Source organism: Gopherus evgoodei, chromosome 20 (assembly GCF_007399415.2).
Source record: "Gopherus evgoodei ecotype Sinaloan lineage chromosome 20, rGopEvg1_v1.p, whole genome shotgun sequence".
Classification (NCBI taxonomy): domain Eukaryota; kingdom Metazoa; phylum Chordata; order Testudines; family Testudinidae; genus Gopherus; species Gopherus evgoodei.
The window spans coordinates 1,284,228-1,300,848 of NC_044341.1; the positions used below are offsets into that span (position 1 = coordinate 1,284,228).

The 16,621-nt window shown below is 49.9% G+C and overlaps 1 protein-coding gene across 3 annotated transcripts in view; it reads left to right on the top strand.

Annotated features, from left to right (window-relative positions):
- The window catches only part of EPHA10 (EPH receptor A10), an 89,872-nt gene that overhangs the window by 30,824 nt on the left and 42,427 nt on the right, over positions 1-16,621 (top strand). For 2 of the 3 annotated variants that reach the window (XM_030538943.1, XM_030538944.1), the window contains exons 3-4: positions 5,746-5,901; positions 7,137-7,478. In XM_030538943.1, the coding sequence (XP_030394803.1) occupies positions 5,746-5,901; positions 7,137-7,478 (498 nt within the window). The remainder of the gene's footprint in view (positions 1-5,745; positions 5,902-7,136; positions 7,479-16,621) is intronic. The other variant, XM_030538942.1, reaches the window with a different exon arrangement.

The window sequence follows — 16,621 nt, forward strand, 5'->3', positions numbered from 1 at the left end:
TGTTCAGAACATCCTCCTTTGTCCTGCGGCTTGGAAAGATGAAGCTCACATTCAATACGGGGAGTTCCAGATTTTGACTGGACAACATACAAGGCAGCACAGCATTCTGGGCAGGAGGTAGTGGCCAGAGGCTTCGCTCCCAGTTTCAAGGAAAGAGCTACTAGCATGAGCCACAGGAGAAGCTCTTGGTTTTTATAAGCAGAGATATCATGCAGGTGGGCTAAGAAATCCAGCCCCCCCCCCCCCCCCCCGGCAGCAGACAGTTGTGATCTTCAAAGTGCTTGTCCTGAAATTCACCCAGAAGGGGAGTCCTCTCCCAGCCCTGCTGCCTGCTGGAGCAATTGCTGATTTCCATTCACAGGTCCCTTTTCTCTACAATCTCAGCCTACCCCTTCTGAAGGGCGGTGTGGAGGAGCAGACATGTACCACTGCTGTCGGGCAGAGAGGAAGCATATAGAGGAGTGTGTCCTTGTTTTAGTATTAGCATTAGGTTTCATTCCTAAATCCATAATAGGAAGTGGCTTCAACCTCGTATTTAATCTTCCCTCTGTGCTTATCCTCTTTATTGTATGCTAAGCTGCCATATTTACTCAAGTCCCTGCCCCACTCCTCTTTGCAAAACAATAAGCATGTTTCAGTTAGTCAGGTGAATGAATGGTAAGGCCACAGAGAATGGATTATGATTTTCATTGGTCTCTACTGATTTGCTGGGTCAGTTTTAGTGGGTTTTAACATGCTCATGCTCACATTTGTCTGATTAAATATCATTGCATAATTTAAAAAGCGCTTTGCAGCTGCTGCTTCTGCATTATGCAGAGCTAGACAGATACTCCAACGTAAGCCTGGGAGAGGAGGGGAGGTATACTGCTCCGCTGCAGCTAGCCAAGCCCTATCAGGGAAGGGTTCTGACTTTACCAGTGTAATAAAGCTGCAAACATTTACATATGACAGCTGTAGCAAGGAAACGGCTGTGGAATCCGGGCAGAATGGGAGGATTTCTGACCAGGACCCCTCTCTGCAAATAAAATTTACTTCCACAACGGACCTTTGTGTACAATTTAACTCAGTGAACCCAACAGCACAGTGGTTCTCGACCTGCGGCCCAGTCAGCACAAAGCTGCAGCCCATGTGACATCCTCAGGGCCATACAGGTAGTATTGGATGTGGCCTGCACAACACATCATGGGCCACATATGCAGCCCCTGATGGTAAGCAAGTTGAGAACCACTGCAGCAGCAGGATCACAGCCCCTGCTATTACTTGCCCCTGGCGGGTTTCTACTTATTTAAATCTAGCTGTGTCTCCATGTTTCTTACAGCAAGATGAAGAAACTGAAGATTACAGAAAGCTGGCTGTAGATTTTCCCCTTAATGAGAGTGGCCGAGATTGAATCTTTTTAATCTCTTGGCTGAGTTATAAGATGCCAGTAGCATTATCCCAGCCTGTCCTCCTGTTCTCGTGGAGAATTGTCGATGCAATTCCATGCTGAGACGAGCTGCGCTACGCTGACATCTGCCCCGATAGGATGGTGAGCCGTAGATGGGAACATGGGCAGGAGAGCAGACACTGACAGTAGCTGAGTCCTGCACGGCACTCTTAGCCATTAGGTTGCAGGACTCCTAGAATTTCCATCTCAGATGCTATGTTGGCATCAAATTAAATCCCTCTGCCACCACTTAATTAACAACTGGACTCCATCACTCAGCCAGGCCGTGATGGGGCACGGTGCAGACCCTTGACCTTCGAGTGTGTCTGCTTCCCCCGGAGACCTGGGGTGAGGGTGGTTCTCATTCTGCAGGTCACAGTGCCCCAGTTACCACAGGTGCCACTGCTGAGCAGTTTCACTTGCCCAGCCTAAGGATTATTCGGTGTAGCTTTGTGTGCACTGACAATGGTTTCACGTTGCTTGTGTTTAAGTCACTATCTCATGCTACTGTACTTGCATGGAAGAGCTGGAATCCCATCTGTGGGTCTAGAGCAGTCTCTGCTCTAGGGGCCTGGTTGTACAGACACTAGAGTGGGACTTCAGAGACCTGAGTTCAATTCCTGCTTCTGCCATTCTTCCTGTGTGACATCAGCCAGTCACATGATCCGCACCTCCATTTCCCTATCTTTAAAACATGGTTAATACTTTCCTACCTTACAAGGAAATGGAGGATAAATTAATTGTTTGAGGCTCTCAGTTACTAACGTGTGCTGTGAAATGGAGAGGATGCGGCAGTTCTGTTGGGCAGGGGAAGACACAGATGTCCTACCACAATCTGAGCAGCTTTGCCGTGTGCGTCTAAACACTGCATCCCCACTAGCACCTGCTTTCCTTCCAGAAAAGGTCAGGCATGAAAGCTGATGTCACTTTCTTCCTTTGATAGAACCATCTCCACTCCTCCCTTCACAGAAATGTAGCAGCTGTGTATGTAAAAGCGAACCTTCCCACGGGTGCATCTGCCAGGTTATCTATCTGCCAACCTACAGCACAAATCAATGATGCTTGTTTTGCTACTATTTTGAGCACGCACGGTGTTTTAACAAGATGGGAACAAGTGTGCTTGCTGTCAATGCAGAGAAGAAAGAATGTGAGTGGTCGCTTGCATGGGCATCAGTGAGGGACTAGGAGGGAGGCAGGCAGTTTGGTATGCTTGGCACCACGAGTTTGGTCATAGATTATCGGGTCATTACCATTATTTAACATTTATATTGTGGAAGCACCTGGAGGCCCGGAGTGGGGTGCAGACGACAATAACAATGGTGATGCCATTATGTAAATTGATGGTGTGTCCTCATGTGAAATACTTGTGCATCATTGGTCACCCCCTTTCGGGAAGGATAGTGCAGAATTTGGGGCGCGGGAGAAGATTGGAGAAGGATTCCAGAAATGATTAGGGGGCCTGGAAAAATTCTTTTAGAAAGAGACATTGAAAAGTTTGGGGTTGTTGTCCTTAGAAAGGAGACGAGGGGATTTGATAGAAGTCCATGGCATATTGAACGGTCTGGAGAAGATAGGAGGTTGGGGGATTTTGTTCTCCCTAACACAACAAGGGGACATTCAAGGAAATTCTTCATCATCATCATGGCAAATCCCACAGGAATGTGGCCTCCTTGCAAATTGAGCAGCACTCTCTCTTGCAGCAAGAAGTGAACAAACAGGAAGGGACAAATCCAGTAGAGGGGAAAACACTGGGCTTGAGCTTTTTGCAAGGTTTGCTTAAAACAAAGACTGCCAAAAATATATGGTATTGTGCACTCTTAAATCGATCCTAGCTGAGAGAATAAGAGCAGGATCCAATCCTATTTTGGCTTCCTCACCATGATTAAGGACCTGTGTTTTTTTTATGAATTGGGAGCTCTGGGAGGCAGTTGTTGGCGACTGCAGGCTGCAGACCCTGGTTTCCTATTTCAGTGCATCATCCTGCAGCTTCCCCAGAATTCTGGTGAGTGCCAGGAAGGACGACAAGGAGAGAACAGCTGCTTCAGTGACAATTTCTCCCAATCACTCTATTTTTGCTTCCGAGAATTCAGAGCTGACCTGACTGGGCTTGGGAGGCTTGGCTTGCATCCCATAGAGAAGTAGTGTTGACAACGGCCGGGCAGTTGTTAGTTTTTTGCATGGCAGTAACATTGTGCAAGAATCCTATTTAATCTGGGTTTTCAGAGACAAGAGCAGATTCACTGGCCTTTTGCAAATAGGGAAACAATCCTTGTTTTAAGGTTGAAAGCTGCACAAGATGCTATCGATACCCACTACAGCAAAGCTCCTCTGCTGTACAGAGCTGAGAACAGGCAGCAGCTCAGAGCAGTGCCTGCAATACCGACATTATGCAATGTTTCAGTTTCTGCTGGCAGTTTAAGAGAAGATGTCTCTTACTGCGTGACAAAGAAGAGTGGGCAACTCTGCCTGAGTTACAGACCTCTGGGAACGTGGCGCATTGGCCTTGGGAAAGCGCTGAGCTGGAATTCTTTCCCGTGCTGAGAGGGACAGCTGTGAAAGCATTTTGTTTTTGTTACTGGCCACGTTTTGGGGAAGCTCGTTGGCAAAGCCTGCTCCATTCTTTCTTTCCCCTGATGCTCTTGGTTTGCTTGGCTGGTATCGGGTAAAGCACTCTTGGAGGAGGTCTCATGAACATGTGCTCTGATTCGACACTGCAAGGCTGTGGCTACTGAGCATGCTTCTCCTCTTCCCTTGGTGCACATGTACCTAGGCCTGAGACAGGACATTGCAGGGATCAGGACATAAAACAAATGTGGGTTTGAGGCAACTCCTGAAGGCTAGTTATGTAACATTAAAAAAAAATCTCTCATTTGCATGGGAGACCTCAACTCTGCCAGGCAGCAGTCCATACATGTGCCAGACTCCAGGGAGCATAGCGAATACCAGAGAATGGTTAGATCAACTTTGCTCTCAAGGAAGAGGAAGGATTAATAAAATGCTTCATGCCACACCTTGATTTGACTTGCAGGGTGATGTGAATTCCAAAAAGACTTTGCAACAGATGAAAATCTACCTTTCACTTTGTGTTGCCTGAGCATTTCATTGTCCTATGAATAAATCCCATTCCACTGTCCTGTGAATAAATGTCATCCACAGCTGATCCTATATCTCTGGTACTTTGTCCTAAGATCACAAGTGTAGCTGCCAGTATTATATCACGGTAAAAAATTAATGAACCGAAGTGCCCTGCACTAATCTCTTGTAAAAGAAACAATCTCAGGGGTGAACTCCTTAACAACGATAAGATATGGGTGTTTTGTGGAACTGTGCAGCTGGGAAGTTTAGAAGTGATTAAGTTTAAATATTCAGGAAGCTGATGAAGGGTTGATGCAGGCATAGCAAACAGCAGCACCTCACAAACGAGAGGAAGGAGAAGCAAGCAAAGTGTGGTGCCGAAAGTTATGTTCTGCTCATAAGTTCGGCTTGAATTCCAGCTGAGTCAACCTCATTGCAGCCCGTATTGGCAACAGACAGGGGGCAAAGGGGTCCTGGCTGGATCTCCTGCTCCATAAGCCATGCAGGAAAGTGCATCTATCCAAGTCTGTCTGGCTGATTGCACCACGACTCTCACACATTTGTTTTCAGGCTTCTCTCTTCCCTAATGCTTTTAGGGTCACCATTGAAATTAATTACTTGTTTAGTTGAACCTCAAAGGTAATTTACAGAGGATACATGGGAACCAAAAGTGTATTAGTTTGTAAGTTTCTATTCGTATCATTCAGTATCGATGACTATATCACTGACACCACCTCACTGCCCACAATCCATCTCCTGTGTTGATAAAGCCACACTCCTCCTATTTGCCCAGGCTTGCAGCTTTGTGGCTTGATCCTCATTTACATTAAGTCTCTCGACAGGGTTCTGCCAGTGTGAAGGGGCCTTAGTGTAAATGCTCTGTCATTGTTGGTGCTTCCCTTTTTCAGTACCTCCCTCCCATTCAGACTGTGGCCAAATCCTGCTGCTGCGTCTGTGTCCTCTCTGGAGCTTTCCCTGTCCCTCCTGGGCCATGCATTATTCATCGCCTGCCTCCTCCTTGTCCACAGGGAGAGCCCCCCCTGCTCTCCTAAGGCCTCTCCAACCTGCTGGAGCTAAAATCTGGCAACTGCCCAACCCTTGACTCCGCGGAAAGGTCTCTGAACACTGAGATCCAAAGCAAAGGGGGCCTCAGGACTTGGAGAAGGCTGGTCACTAACAACAACTCTGTTTGCTTGTGCTGCCAGAACTCGGCTTGCCATAACAGTCTGTCCATCTCTTCACAGCTTGCCCTACTGGATTTTATAAGCTGTCCTCCCGACTCCCTCTCTGCTCTCCCTGTCCCGAACACAGCTTCACACATCGAGAAGCCTCCACGTTCTGCACGTGCCAGAAGAACTACTCCCGGTCCCCATCAGACCCGCCATCTGCCTCCTGCACCCGTATGTCTCTCTCCAGCAACATCCGTAGTTCGCGAAATAGAAGGGAAAGGAGGGAGCCAGTCAGAGCTGCCACTATGACAGGCCAAGGAGCTGCCCCCCACCCGGGTGGCAAGGCCACCAACACCCAGGCAGAGCTGCTTGGCCTCTGTAGCTGTGTCCCAGGGCATTAGCATCACCGGGAGTTATTCTGGGTATTTCAGTAGCACCCACAAGGAGCTTGGTGCTCTCCAAACAGCCAGGAAAAGCCAGGCCCTACCGCAGGGAGCTCACAGCCAGAGGTTACAAGGCCTGAAATCTGAGGCTATGAACATGCCAGTAGGGATTGCCGGCTACCCCAATAAAACTAGGGCATGCTTGGATAGACACAGTCTAGCACGGCACATGTTTTTAATTAAATGGCATCCATTAATTACATTTGATTAATAGATACTATGGTGATGGGCACTTTAGAATTGCTTATATAATAATAAGCAGTAGCTTTTGTGAGGTGACTGACAGCAGCCTGAGTGAGATGTGTCTTATTCTTGGCCTCGCTGCGGAGCCAGATGGCTTGGCTCTAAGCTATTTCACCGTGTGAAACAAGCAAGGCCAAGTCTCAAGCTTGGAGCAGTGTGAGGAGCTGGCATGTGTCAAGTGTCTGCAGGTATCGGACACTAAGGGTCTGTCTGCACTGCAAGGACACTGCACTGTGTCCTTAATCTGGGTTAAAATAGTGACGTTACGGCATCTTGGCTTTTCACTCCAGTTAGCAGCTTGAGTTCAACCCCATGGTGCCCTACAGGCATTCATTTAAGCTGCTAATGCAAGTTAAAAGACAGACTAACCTAGCAGTGAAAACACAGCAGTTTGAGTTAGCTAATGCGGATTAACTAACCTGAGTTAAGAACCCGCCTTTTTCTGCAGTGTAGACATACACCCAGACTGCAGGGAGACTGATCTTTAATCCCGTTCTGCCTTGCTCAGAGCTTTCTTTAAAGTGTGGACACTCTCCATGCTGCACCAGCAGCACACATTGCACAGGGCTGAGGCTGCGTGACTCCTTGTGTTACTGGATGGCATTACGACTGCCCTAGAAACAGGCTTTCTTGGATCCAGCTTTTCCTCTGCCATTCTGTAACTTCCCCTGAATCCCAGTGGCAGTGCCAGTGTGGTTATAACTGTGACGGCCTCTCGCTGGTGCTGCTGCAGGTTGCACCCGTGCACACGCGGTGAAACACTCACTCTTCTGCTTGCAGGTCCCCCGTCTGCTCCAAGGAATCTCATCTACAGCCTGCAGCAGTCCACGCTGGTCCTGGAATGGAGTGCACCAGCTGACCTGGGCGGCCGGACCGACGTCACCTACAACCTCCTTTGTGACCGCTGCTCGGCGGCTCTCCGGCGGCAGTGCGAGCAGTGTGGCAGCAGCGTTGGCTTTGTGCCCCAGCAGACGGGATTGGTGGACAGGACCGTTACCCTGGTGAACTTGCTACCACATGTTAACTACACTATCCGTGTTGCAGCTGTCAATGGTGTCTCTGATTTCAGTGCCTCGTCAAAGCCGCAGTACGCGGAAGTGAACATCTCCACCAGCCTCAGAGGTACGGGCCACGCCTAGCTGCACTTGCTGCTTTACTCCCTCCTCCCCGTTCCTTCCTGTGAGCGTCTAGGACTTGCACTTTGTGATGCAAGAATCCCAAAGGAGTAGAAGGGAGAGGTGTGGAGAGCCCACCCCCCCGCCACATCCAGTGAATGACCCCTGCAGGGAGCAGCCTCTGAACCTGCCCCCGCCCACCTGCGCTATGAATAAGGTTCCAGTCTTAGCCCTTGATTGCCAATCCCACAGCCACTGGCTTTAACTGCCCTCAGTTTCTATGAACTGCACCCGGCAGCTGGTGGGAGGGCTGGGCACACGTGCAGGGCTGGGCACGAGTCTGTAGGCAGCTGTTTTTTAATACAAGTAATTAGTGAAACCAGCAGTGCCCTGTCCCTGTAAGGGCTAAGCAAACAGAGCTGCCCAGTTGGGTTACTGGAAGGGTATGGCTCAGCCTGGTAGACAGCGCTAGGATGCCACACTGGCTCCCCTCAGCCCCAGTGACCCCCCAGCTTTCTGCTGACTCTAATGGGAGCTGCCTGGCTACATGCAGTGCCGCTCTGGCCAGCGAGGCGTGCAGCTGACTCTGCGGCCTGTGGCGTATTGTCCAGCATGGCAGTGGCACAGCCCTAAAATGAAGTTCATTGGCTTAGATTAACTTAGTGCTCTCCTGGAAAGCCCAAGGTTTTCTGAGCAGTTCTGCAGCACTCAGCCCCAGGGCCCGCGGGCAGGAACAGTCAGGTTAGCACCTGCAGCGGCCGTCACTTTCCCCATCTTTACAGAAGGGGGGTAGGTCATGTTCACTGCTCCTCTCGAAGCAAGTGATGAATACGGGAGCCACTGGGCCTCATATGCAGGAGTGTGATCCAGAGCATTCCCAAAGGTGCTGGCCATGGTCCTGTCCTAGTCCATTTCCTGGCACCTTCACCAGGAAGCCGGAGACCCTCTCATTTGTCTACTTGCTCTCACGAGCTGTTAGGAGTTTTTCAAAGATGGCTGAGCGAGCCGGAGAGGTTTTTACTGCTTAGCTGGTGTTTCCGTAGCTTTTTCTGCTGGGAGGAGGTGATTGCTCACACACAGCTTGGCCAGTGGATTTCCCCCATGAGAGGACTTGGCAATGCTCCCCCCTCTCCCCTCCTGACCTCTCACCTTCACCCTGCCTGCTGGGTACTCAGGGTCACGCAGATACTACAGCAGTGATGAGGACCATACAAGTGCTTAGGAAGTGTGATAAACTCAGGACAGACAGCTGCAAGGGAGGGTTAAAAACCCTCCTCCCTATCAACTGGGAGGCAAATACGGGTCAATCAGGTTCAGCTGAGAAAGGGGTACCAAGGCAGCAATTAGAATCAGCTGATGGGGAGCTACCTGAGGTTAATTAGGATCAGCTGATTCCAACTTAGGGCTGCCTGAGACCTTTTTAAACCCTTCCTTGGGAGGAAGGAGAGGAGAAAGAGAAGGAGGGCAGCAGCAGCAGCAGCAGCAAAACAGTGAGCCTCACCAGGAGGAGAGGCAGTAGTCTCTCCCACAAGGGAGAAAAATACTCTAAACAGGACTGGTGGAGATACGGGGAGCAGACTTCCCCTGTGTCCCAAGCGGGATCATGTTGCCCAAGCCTGTCTCATCAGGGCTAAAAGCAGCAGAGGCTGGGGAGACTGAGAAGGTGCCTTGCCACAGAAGATAGATGGGAAGAGATGTAGGCAGATCTGTGACACTCAAGCTGGGTTTTCATTGCTAGAATACAGAGAACAGATGCTTGCTGGGTTTAGAAAAGCCCTTTGCTCAGGACAGTCATTCCTCTGCTGCAGACAGGGTTGGATTAACACAGGGACTTTAGGGGCTACAGCCCAGGGCCCTGGGCTAGGGGGGCCCCAACGCAGCAGGGCTCAGGCAGGCTGCATGCATGCCATGGTGCCACGCTGCTCCCGGAAATGGCTGGCTGCTGGCATGTCTCTGTGGCCACTAGTGGCTGGGGAGGTGGCTCTGTGTGCTTCCCCTGCTCCCAGGGAACCGGCCAAGAGCCCTGCTGTGCTGTCCGGCCGGAAGCCACCTGTGGTAAGCGCCTCCCAGACGGAGCCAGCGCCTCCCAGACGGAGCCTGCACTTCGCACCCCCTCCTGCACCCCAACCCCCTGCTGCAGGTCAGAATCCCCTCCTGCACCAAACTCCATCCCAGAAAGAAACTAATATAACAGCTGCTCTAAGGGAAAAAGCAGGATATTTTGAATTAATTTAATTATAGTCTACATATTTTAAGACTGAAATGTAACCACAGAACGGCTTTGTTAATTAGAAGGCAAGTTTAGTACAGCGTTAATAGCCTAAATGCCATAATTGTGATCGTTTTGTTTTAAATTAGGAAAAAGACTTGTAGACAGGGGCCTCACACAATCTCCTGTGAGCCCGGAGCTATTAGAGTCCTTAGCCCTTAGCTCTCCTTGTCCTGTGCTATTTCAGAGCTACACGACAGTCGCTATTCTGACAGGGAGGCTCTAGGCTCCATGGAGCTGTGAGTCCATTGTGTGATTAAGTTACAGTTTGAATTTATGGATCACAAAAATGTCTTCAGGGAATCAGTTCTTGCAACCCAGGCATGTGAAACTCCTTAACAGAGAGTGATTCAGGGGCTGGCAGTCCCACATGAATAGGAGAGCGTTAGAATTGTTGGTTACATTGTTTTCTCCAGGCCCCGTTTCAGGGCACAATTTCCCATTGTCAAATGTCTTCCTTCCCCCAAGGGCTCACACCTTTAATTTCCTGACCTGAGCAGAATGGAGGAGCCTTTCTGTTTGCATGCAGAGCCCTTCCCTGGTGGAAAGGGGTGTGTTCCCATTGCTGCAATCCCTTTATATTTCTGCAGGTCTCTCTCCATGATTTAAACCTCCCCAGGCAAGCCGGAGAGGGCTCGTTGTGTCCTTGTCTCTCCCTCTGTTGGTGTTAATTTGAATGAAAATCCATTCCCCAGTCACAGTTAATGGAGATGAGCCATCTCCATGTCACTGTCCATAGGAATTGGCTAACAATTTTATCTTGAGAGATTAAACTTTGATCTTGTTGTGAATAATTTCCCCACCATTTGATCAAATGTTTTTGCTCACGTTGCTGCTTTTACTTTCCTCACTCAGTAATTTCTATGACTGTGCAGTCTAGATGCAAGGCCAACATGGACCCGTCCTTCCACACAGGAGACCTCCTGGTCATTGGAGAGTCCTAGCTTGGTCAAAAGCTTTTAGTGCCCGAGCTCGTGTTAACTCCATAGGTCCAGGGAGTCAGGCAGGCAGATGGCTTGATTCGAAAGTAGAAAAGTCAGATGAGCCCCCAGGGAAATGCTGTGGCTGCAGGCGACCTTGCTAGGGGAGCTCTCTGAGAGACAAGGGTGGGAGGAAAGTGTGTTTGAGCCACTCACAGGTCACTGAGTCACAGATTCTTGCTGCCATTGGAAAAAGGCTCTTTCCTGGCTTGGCAGCAAACAGGCAGAATGTGTTTCCATGTTGCTTTGACTTCTTCACAGGTGGGAAGCCAACACCGGTCACAGCTGGCAAGTGGGGAAGGACAAAAGGGCTGATCTGCAAGTTTCCAGAACCAGAGTGTATTAGATAGGGGACTGGGTGAATCTATTAGCTGGCAGGGATGAGAAACAGAGAGAGGTTTCTCTAAAGCAGTGGCTCTCAACCTTTCCAGGTGACTGTAGCCCTTTGAAGAGTCTGGGGTTCTCCGCAAACATGCATCTTCCAGGCAGCTCCCATTGTGGAGAGGGATGTGCTTCCCTGTGCTGCCAGTGGAACATCGCTTACCTAAGGGAAAGACAGTGGCCAGAGGAGAGCTCGGGGCAGTTTATATTAGCTACTGAATGGCCGGGGCTCCTGCCTGCCTGGAGGGAAGAGTTTCTTTTTCAAGGGCTTTTAAGCTACTGAATGCGCACTGGTCTTAGTCAAAGTGCAATAGAAAAGAGCAGTAACCAGGGGTTGGGACAATAGCTCATAGCTCTGAGCTGTTCCTAGGAGCCTGGGTACGAGAATGGCTGAATTCCCACTGATTTCAGAGCAGCAGAGACTTTGGAGACGTGTGTTGGACTGAGCCAGGCACAGGGAGGCTGCAAGGGGGTAGGACAGGGAACAAGCTGGTGCCCTTTAAGTCCAACTTTCCTTCTGGCCTTCCACTTGCCCCTTTCTGGGGGTTCTGCCCTAGAGCCTGGCTACCTGTGCGGCATGCTCTAGCTTTGGGTCTGGAGACCATGAGATGCAGGAGGCTTTTCAAGGCAGTAGCTTAGCACGTGTGAGGACTCCACCATTATGTCTGGGAACCCTCGGATACAAAACCAGCCGCGGCAGCGGCTGCGCTGGGGTCACAGAGCTGTCGTGGAGGCAGCGCTGAGAAGCTCTTTCATGTCTCAGTTGCTGCAGGGTTGTGAGACCCTTCATAGGTTCCTGGAGCACCTATGAAAAGGTCGAGCCTGGGCATCCCTGGCTATCGTTGGGTGCCTCAGCAAGCCCGGGGCTTTCAGACCATTCCAGGCCTCAGCAAGTCTGCATCACAGGTGAAGAGCATCCTGACTCAGGGCCTGGAAAGAAGCCGAGGACCCCAGGCTTCCTACATTGCTTCAGTTGCTACCTGAGCCCAGATGCATGTGTAGGAGGCTCACGGAGCTAAGGAAGGGGCTGTTCTCTTTCTGGCATAAGCGGACGTTAGGGTTTAGCAGGACTCGTTAGAACAGACATATTTCTAGCTGTGTCCTGGACTGCCCGAGCTGCTCTGATTCCCCATGACAAGGTAATGTGGACGTCTCTGTGGGAGCGGAGAAGGTTGGGAGATGCAGAAGCAGAGGAGACCTTGTTGTTGGCTGGGACGTGGCAGCTTCAGGGGATGAGATCTGCAGCAGCAAAGCTCCGGCTGCAGATATACAGATTCAGAGGAAAACTTAAAAAATGAAACAAGGTCTTAGTTAGCTGCCAGGTCCCTGTACCTGTAAATATAGCTTTGACTAATGCTTTCAGCTCTAACCACTTCCCGCCCCTTCAGTGTTCACGTGAGGTTTCATTAACACTTCTCCATTGTGTCTGCAGGGGGGGAAGACGCAATTTAGTCCACAGGAGGCAAAATTAATACCGTGTTTTTTCTAATCTGGCCCAGCATGGGGCTAAGTAAAAGTGTTTGAGGAGAGAATGGAGTTGCTTACCTGCAGGAGAGGAGTGCATTAACCATGCAAAGGTACACTAGGACAAGGTCCTTTACATTCCCGGCAGGTGTTGGGTTCTGTCTTTTAAATTTGTTGCAAATTAATAGTGTGGCCATTGCTGAAATACACTCTAATTTCTGTGTCTGGGGGGATGTGATTTGTGCCCAGTTAGGGCCTGGTAGGGAAGTTTTATGTGGCCACACATGGCTGGCATGCTCCTGACCTCCCTGCCCAGACGGGGGGAAACCAGGTAACCAGACTTCTCTTGGCCTATTGCACAAGCGTGAGGGTTAGGAGACACTGGGCCAGACTCCTGCAGAAACACCCCTGGGGCTCTTCCCTATCTGCTCAGAGGAAAGGGGACCTTGGTTTTTTGCATCTATTCTGAAAGATCCTCCCAGTGAAATGCCTGGAGCTTCGTTTACAGCTTAGCTGGCAAGTTCCTTTTGGCACGAACTGCCCTGTGCAGTGCTCAGTTGGCTGAGGGAAGAGTCCATTACCCTAGGCAGGCCGTTCTGTAGAATGTGTGAATTATTTTGCTCGATTCCCTGACGTTCTCCCCACTTATCTGCAGCCTCCAGCAGGAAAGTGCCAGTTCTAGTGTACGGTCCCTTAGCGTTTCCTCACTGATCTCAGACTCCCTTTGAACTGGCAGGGGGCTGGCCATATGCTCCCCTTTGCCACGGTTCAGCTGAATGTGCCAACCGCGGCAGGACAGGCAGCTGGACTGTATTAATGAGGAAAACTCCCTCCTGGATTTGAGTAACGCGGAGGTTTTGAACTATAATTACAGTGCTCTATCGTCACAGCCAATAACTCCTCAGAGTGACACTTACTAACGAGGAAATCCAAATGTCCTCATTCTTACCAGTACGGAGGTACCCAACAGGAGCTGGGCACAGCCCACCTTACAGCGTCAGCTCAGCACATAAAGGGGAGCTGCTGTTACCTGCAGAATTCTCAACAGGCCTTGGCTTCTAGCCCTGCCCGAAGCAGCATTTCTCTCCTGGCTCCCAGGTGCTCCTCACATACCTGCACTGGTCATCGTTGCTAGATACGTGGATTCAGTTGCTGCTGCGTTTAATGGGCAGCTTTTCTAAACAAATTCAAGAGCTTTGTTTGTACTAGTCCAACACAAGCTGTGCCCCTGAGCGCTAGCTTCACTCTCTGGATCTTCTGGAGTGAACGCAGTCTCCTGAATGGTTCAGAGGGGGAAAGGGAGTCAGGACTCCTGAGTGCTATTCCTGGCTCTGCTACAGGTTTCCAGTGTGCCTTGGGTGAATCACTTCTCCTGTCTGTGCCTCAACATCCCCAGCTGTAAAATTGGCCGGCATGATTATCCCCATGTCCCAAGGTGCTTGTGTCTGTCAAGCTCTCGTTTGCTGAGCACTCAAAGTTCTCACTGAAGTCAGTCCCCCTGCTCCCAGGCTCTTTGTGTCTGATTTTCAAATACCCTATGGAGTGAGAAATGGGGTTATTCCTGGTAAATCCACTTCCTCTGCCCTGATACCTGGTCTGTGTGCATAACTGGGCAAACTACCAGGGCAGGAGGGTCAATGCAATGCCTTTCAGGGACACTAAGCACTAGATTTATGGCTCACAGAGTCCATTTAATGTCACAGCCTGAAGTTCTCTGCAGCCAATTCACATAAATTAACAGGTGCGAATTAATGTTTGTGGCTTAAACTTCTGCTGTGTGTCCCCGTGGTCATTTAGGCTTCGTCTTGGCTCTCTTATGGCTACTGAACACAATTGGACCTCAGGTATAGAGTGTGCAATAGCTGAATGCTGATTTTGTAAAGCAATTCACGAGCTAGGGGTGAATAGTTCCCAGCATCACACATCCTCGAGCCATCTTTTCTTTGGCATGTCTCTCTGGCTGTTGGGCTCTGTCCAGGTTAAGAGAGATCAGCTGCCTTTCCACAATGTTAACTCCAGCATTAGTTCTCTTCCCTTCCTGCCTTCACTTTGGGACCCTCTCGCTAATTTCTTTGGATGGTTTTGGAGTGTGACTTTTCAGTCGCGCTCTGGATGTGCTTTGCTTCATAGCTCTGGCTCCTGGGGGGTGCTGAGCTCTGCCCCTTTAGGCGAGATAACTTGGAGTGTGTAGCTTGACTTGTGCTTATTACACACGTTCTCCCTGCATGTCAAATGTCAACAGAGACAGACAGAAAATGTCTCTGGAGAATAATATTATCCTCTAAAGATTTCCTGAAGGGCCCCTCTCAGGTCCTTAGCCATTAAATCACACGTTTTGCACAGATACCTTAAACACCATTAACTTCCCTTCTGTGCTTTCCTGGGAAGCTCCACTATGAGTCCGACAATACCTGTTTATGTGCTTTCCCACTTTGCTTTCTGGGATTTTTGATACTGACACAAACTGGGCAGGATTTTCAGGGAAGATTTGCTGAAGTTTTCTAATAATACGATGTCTCATGCCATGTTAAACCCAAATCCTCGCCAACTGTGCGAATAAACTTGGATGCCTGGTCTCCAATCTATTGACAGCGTGCTGTGCCAGGAAGCTGTCCCTAGGTAGAGGGGAGTTTAGGCACTGGGCTCTATTAACCATCTCTGGCCATTAAACCCCAGGAACAGCTTCACGTAAGTAGCTAGGTTTAAAATGAAGGGTGTGTCTACAATGCACTTAAACACCCAGGGCTGGGCCATGGTAGCTGACTTGGTCTGTGGGGCTGTAAAATTGTGGTTTACATGTGCGGAACCTTGCGAGGGGGGAGGGTCCCAGAGGCCGGACTCCAGCCTGAACCCGAATGTCTACACTACCATTTTACAGCCCTGCATCCCGAGCCCCATGATCCCCCGTCAGCTGATGGGGGCCAGCCCAGCCACAGGTGTTTAACTGCAGTGTAGACACAGGCCGCCTGAAACTGCATTACCCAGAAAAACGGAATCCTCTTGGCTCTGGAATTTTTCAATTTCAAGAGAATTAATGCCTTGCACATTAGCCAGTTAGGCTATTTCTGCCTTTCCCAACAGCTCGTTGCTTTTATAATGATAAATACCTTGGGGGGAACGAGAATGGGGAGGAGGGAATCTCTTTTACTGCCCTATTAAAGCAATGTGCCCCCCCGCCCCCCGGAATTCTTGATTTATAAATTGTGCAGCCCCAGAGACAGCTGCTTTCTCGTATAGATGTTATGTTAGTGAAGTGCTCTTTAAATCTGCTGACGTGATGCCCTCTTGGTGGGTGGGTGGGAGTGTTTAAAGCAGCAGTTTCGACTTTCTGTTTCCTTACGGTTGCCCTGGGCAGTCTCTGGCTGCTTCTGCCTCAAGTCACGTTCCAAACCTTTGCAAGCGTGTTCATCTTGGAGTTGTTTGGCTTAGACCTTTGTTCCATGCAGAATAAAAAACCTGATATTTCCCTGCTTCTGAGGACTTGCATGATGCCCACAATTTACAGGGAAAGATGCTAAATGAATGCTGCATTAAAGGACACAGGATGCCTATGGGAAGCAATTGAGCTGGAAAATGAAAGCTTCTCTCTGAGTAAAGGTGAGTTGGTGAACTTGGAAGAGAGATCCCAAAGCTCTTTCTTCTGCCATATAGCCACCCATGTGGCACCTTCCCCAGGACGCAGACTAGTTTGCCTCTCTGATTATGATGGAGAGAGGGGATTTGTCTGGCACCCCCACAGATCTCCTCTGTTTCCCTATTCTCTCCTTTCTGAGCCTCCGCTTCCACTCCCAGGCCATGGCTACACGTACAGTTCTGCAGCGCTGGTAGTTACAGCTGTGTTCGTACAGCTGTGTAGGGCCAGTGCTGCAGTGTGGCCACACTGACAGCTACCAGCGCTGCAGTGTGGCCACATTTGCAGCACTTGCAGCGCTGTTGGGAGTGGTGCATTGTGGGCAGCTATCCCAGCGTTCAAGTGGCTGCAACGTGCTTTTCAAAAGGGGGGGGTGGGGTGGAATGTGACAGGGAGCGTGGAGGAGACAGAGAGAATGGATTTTT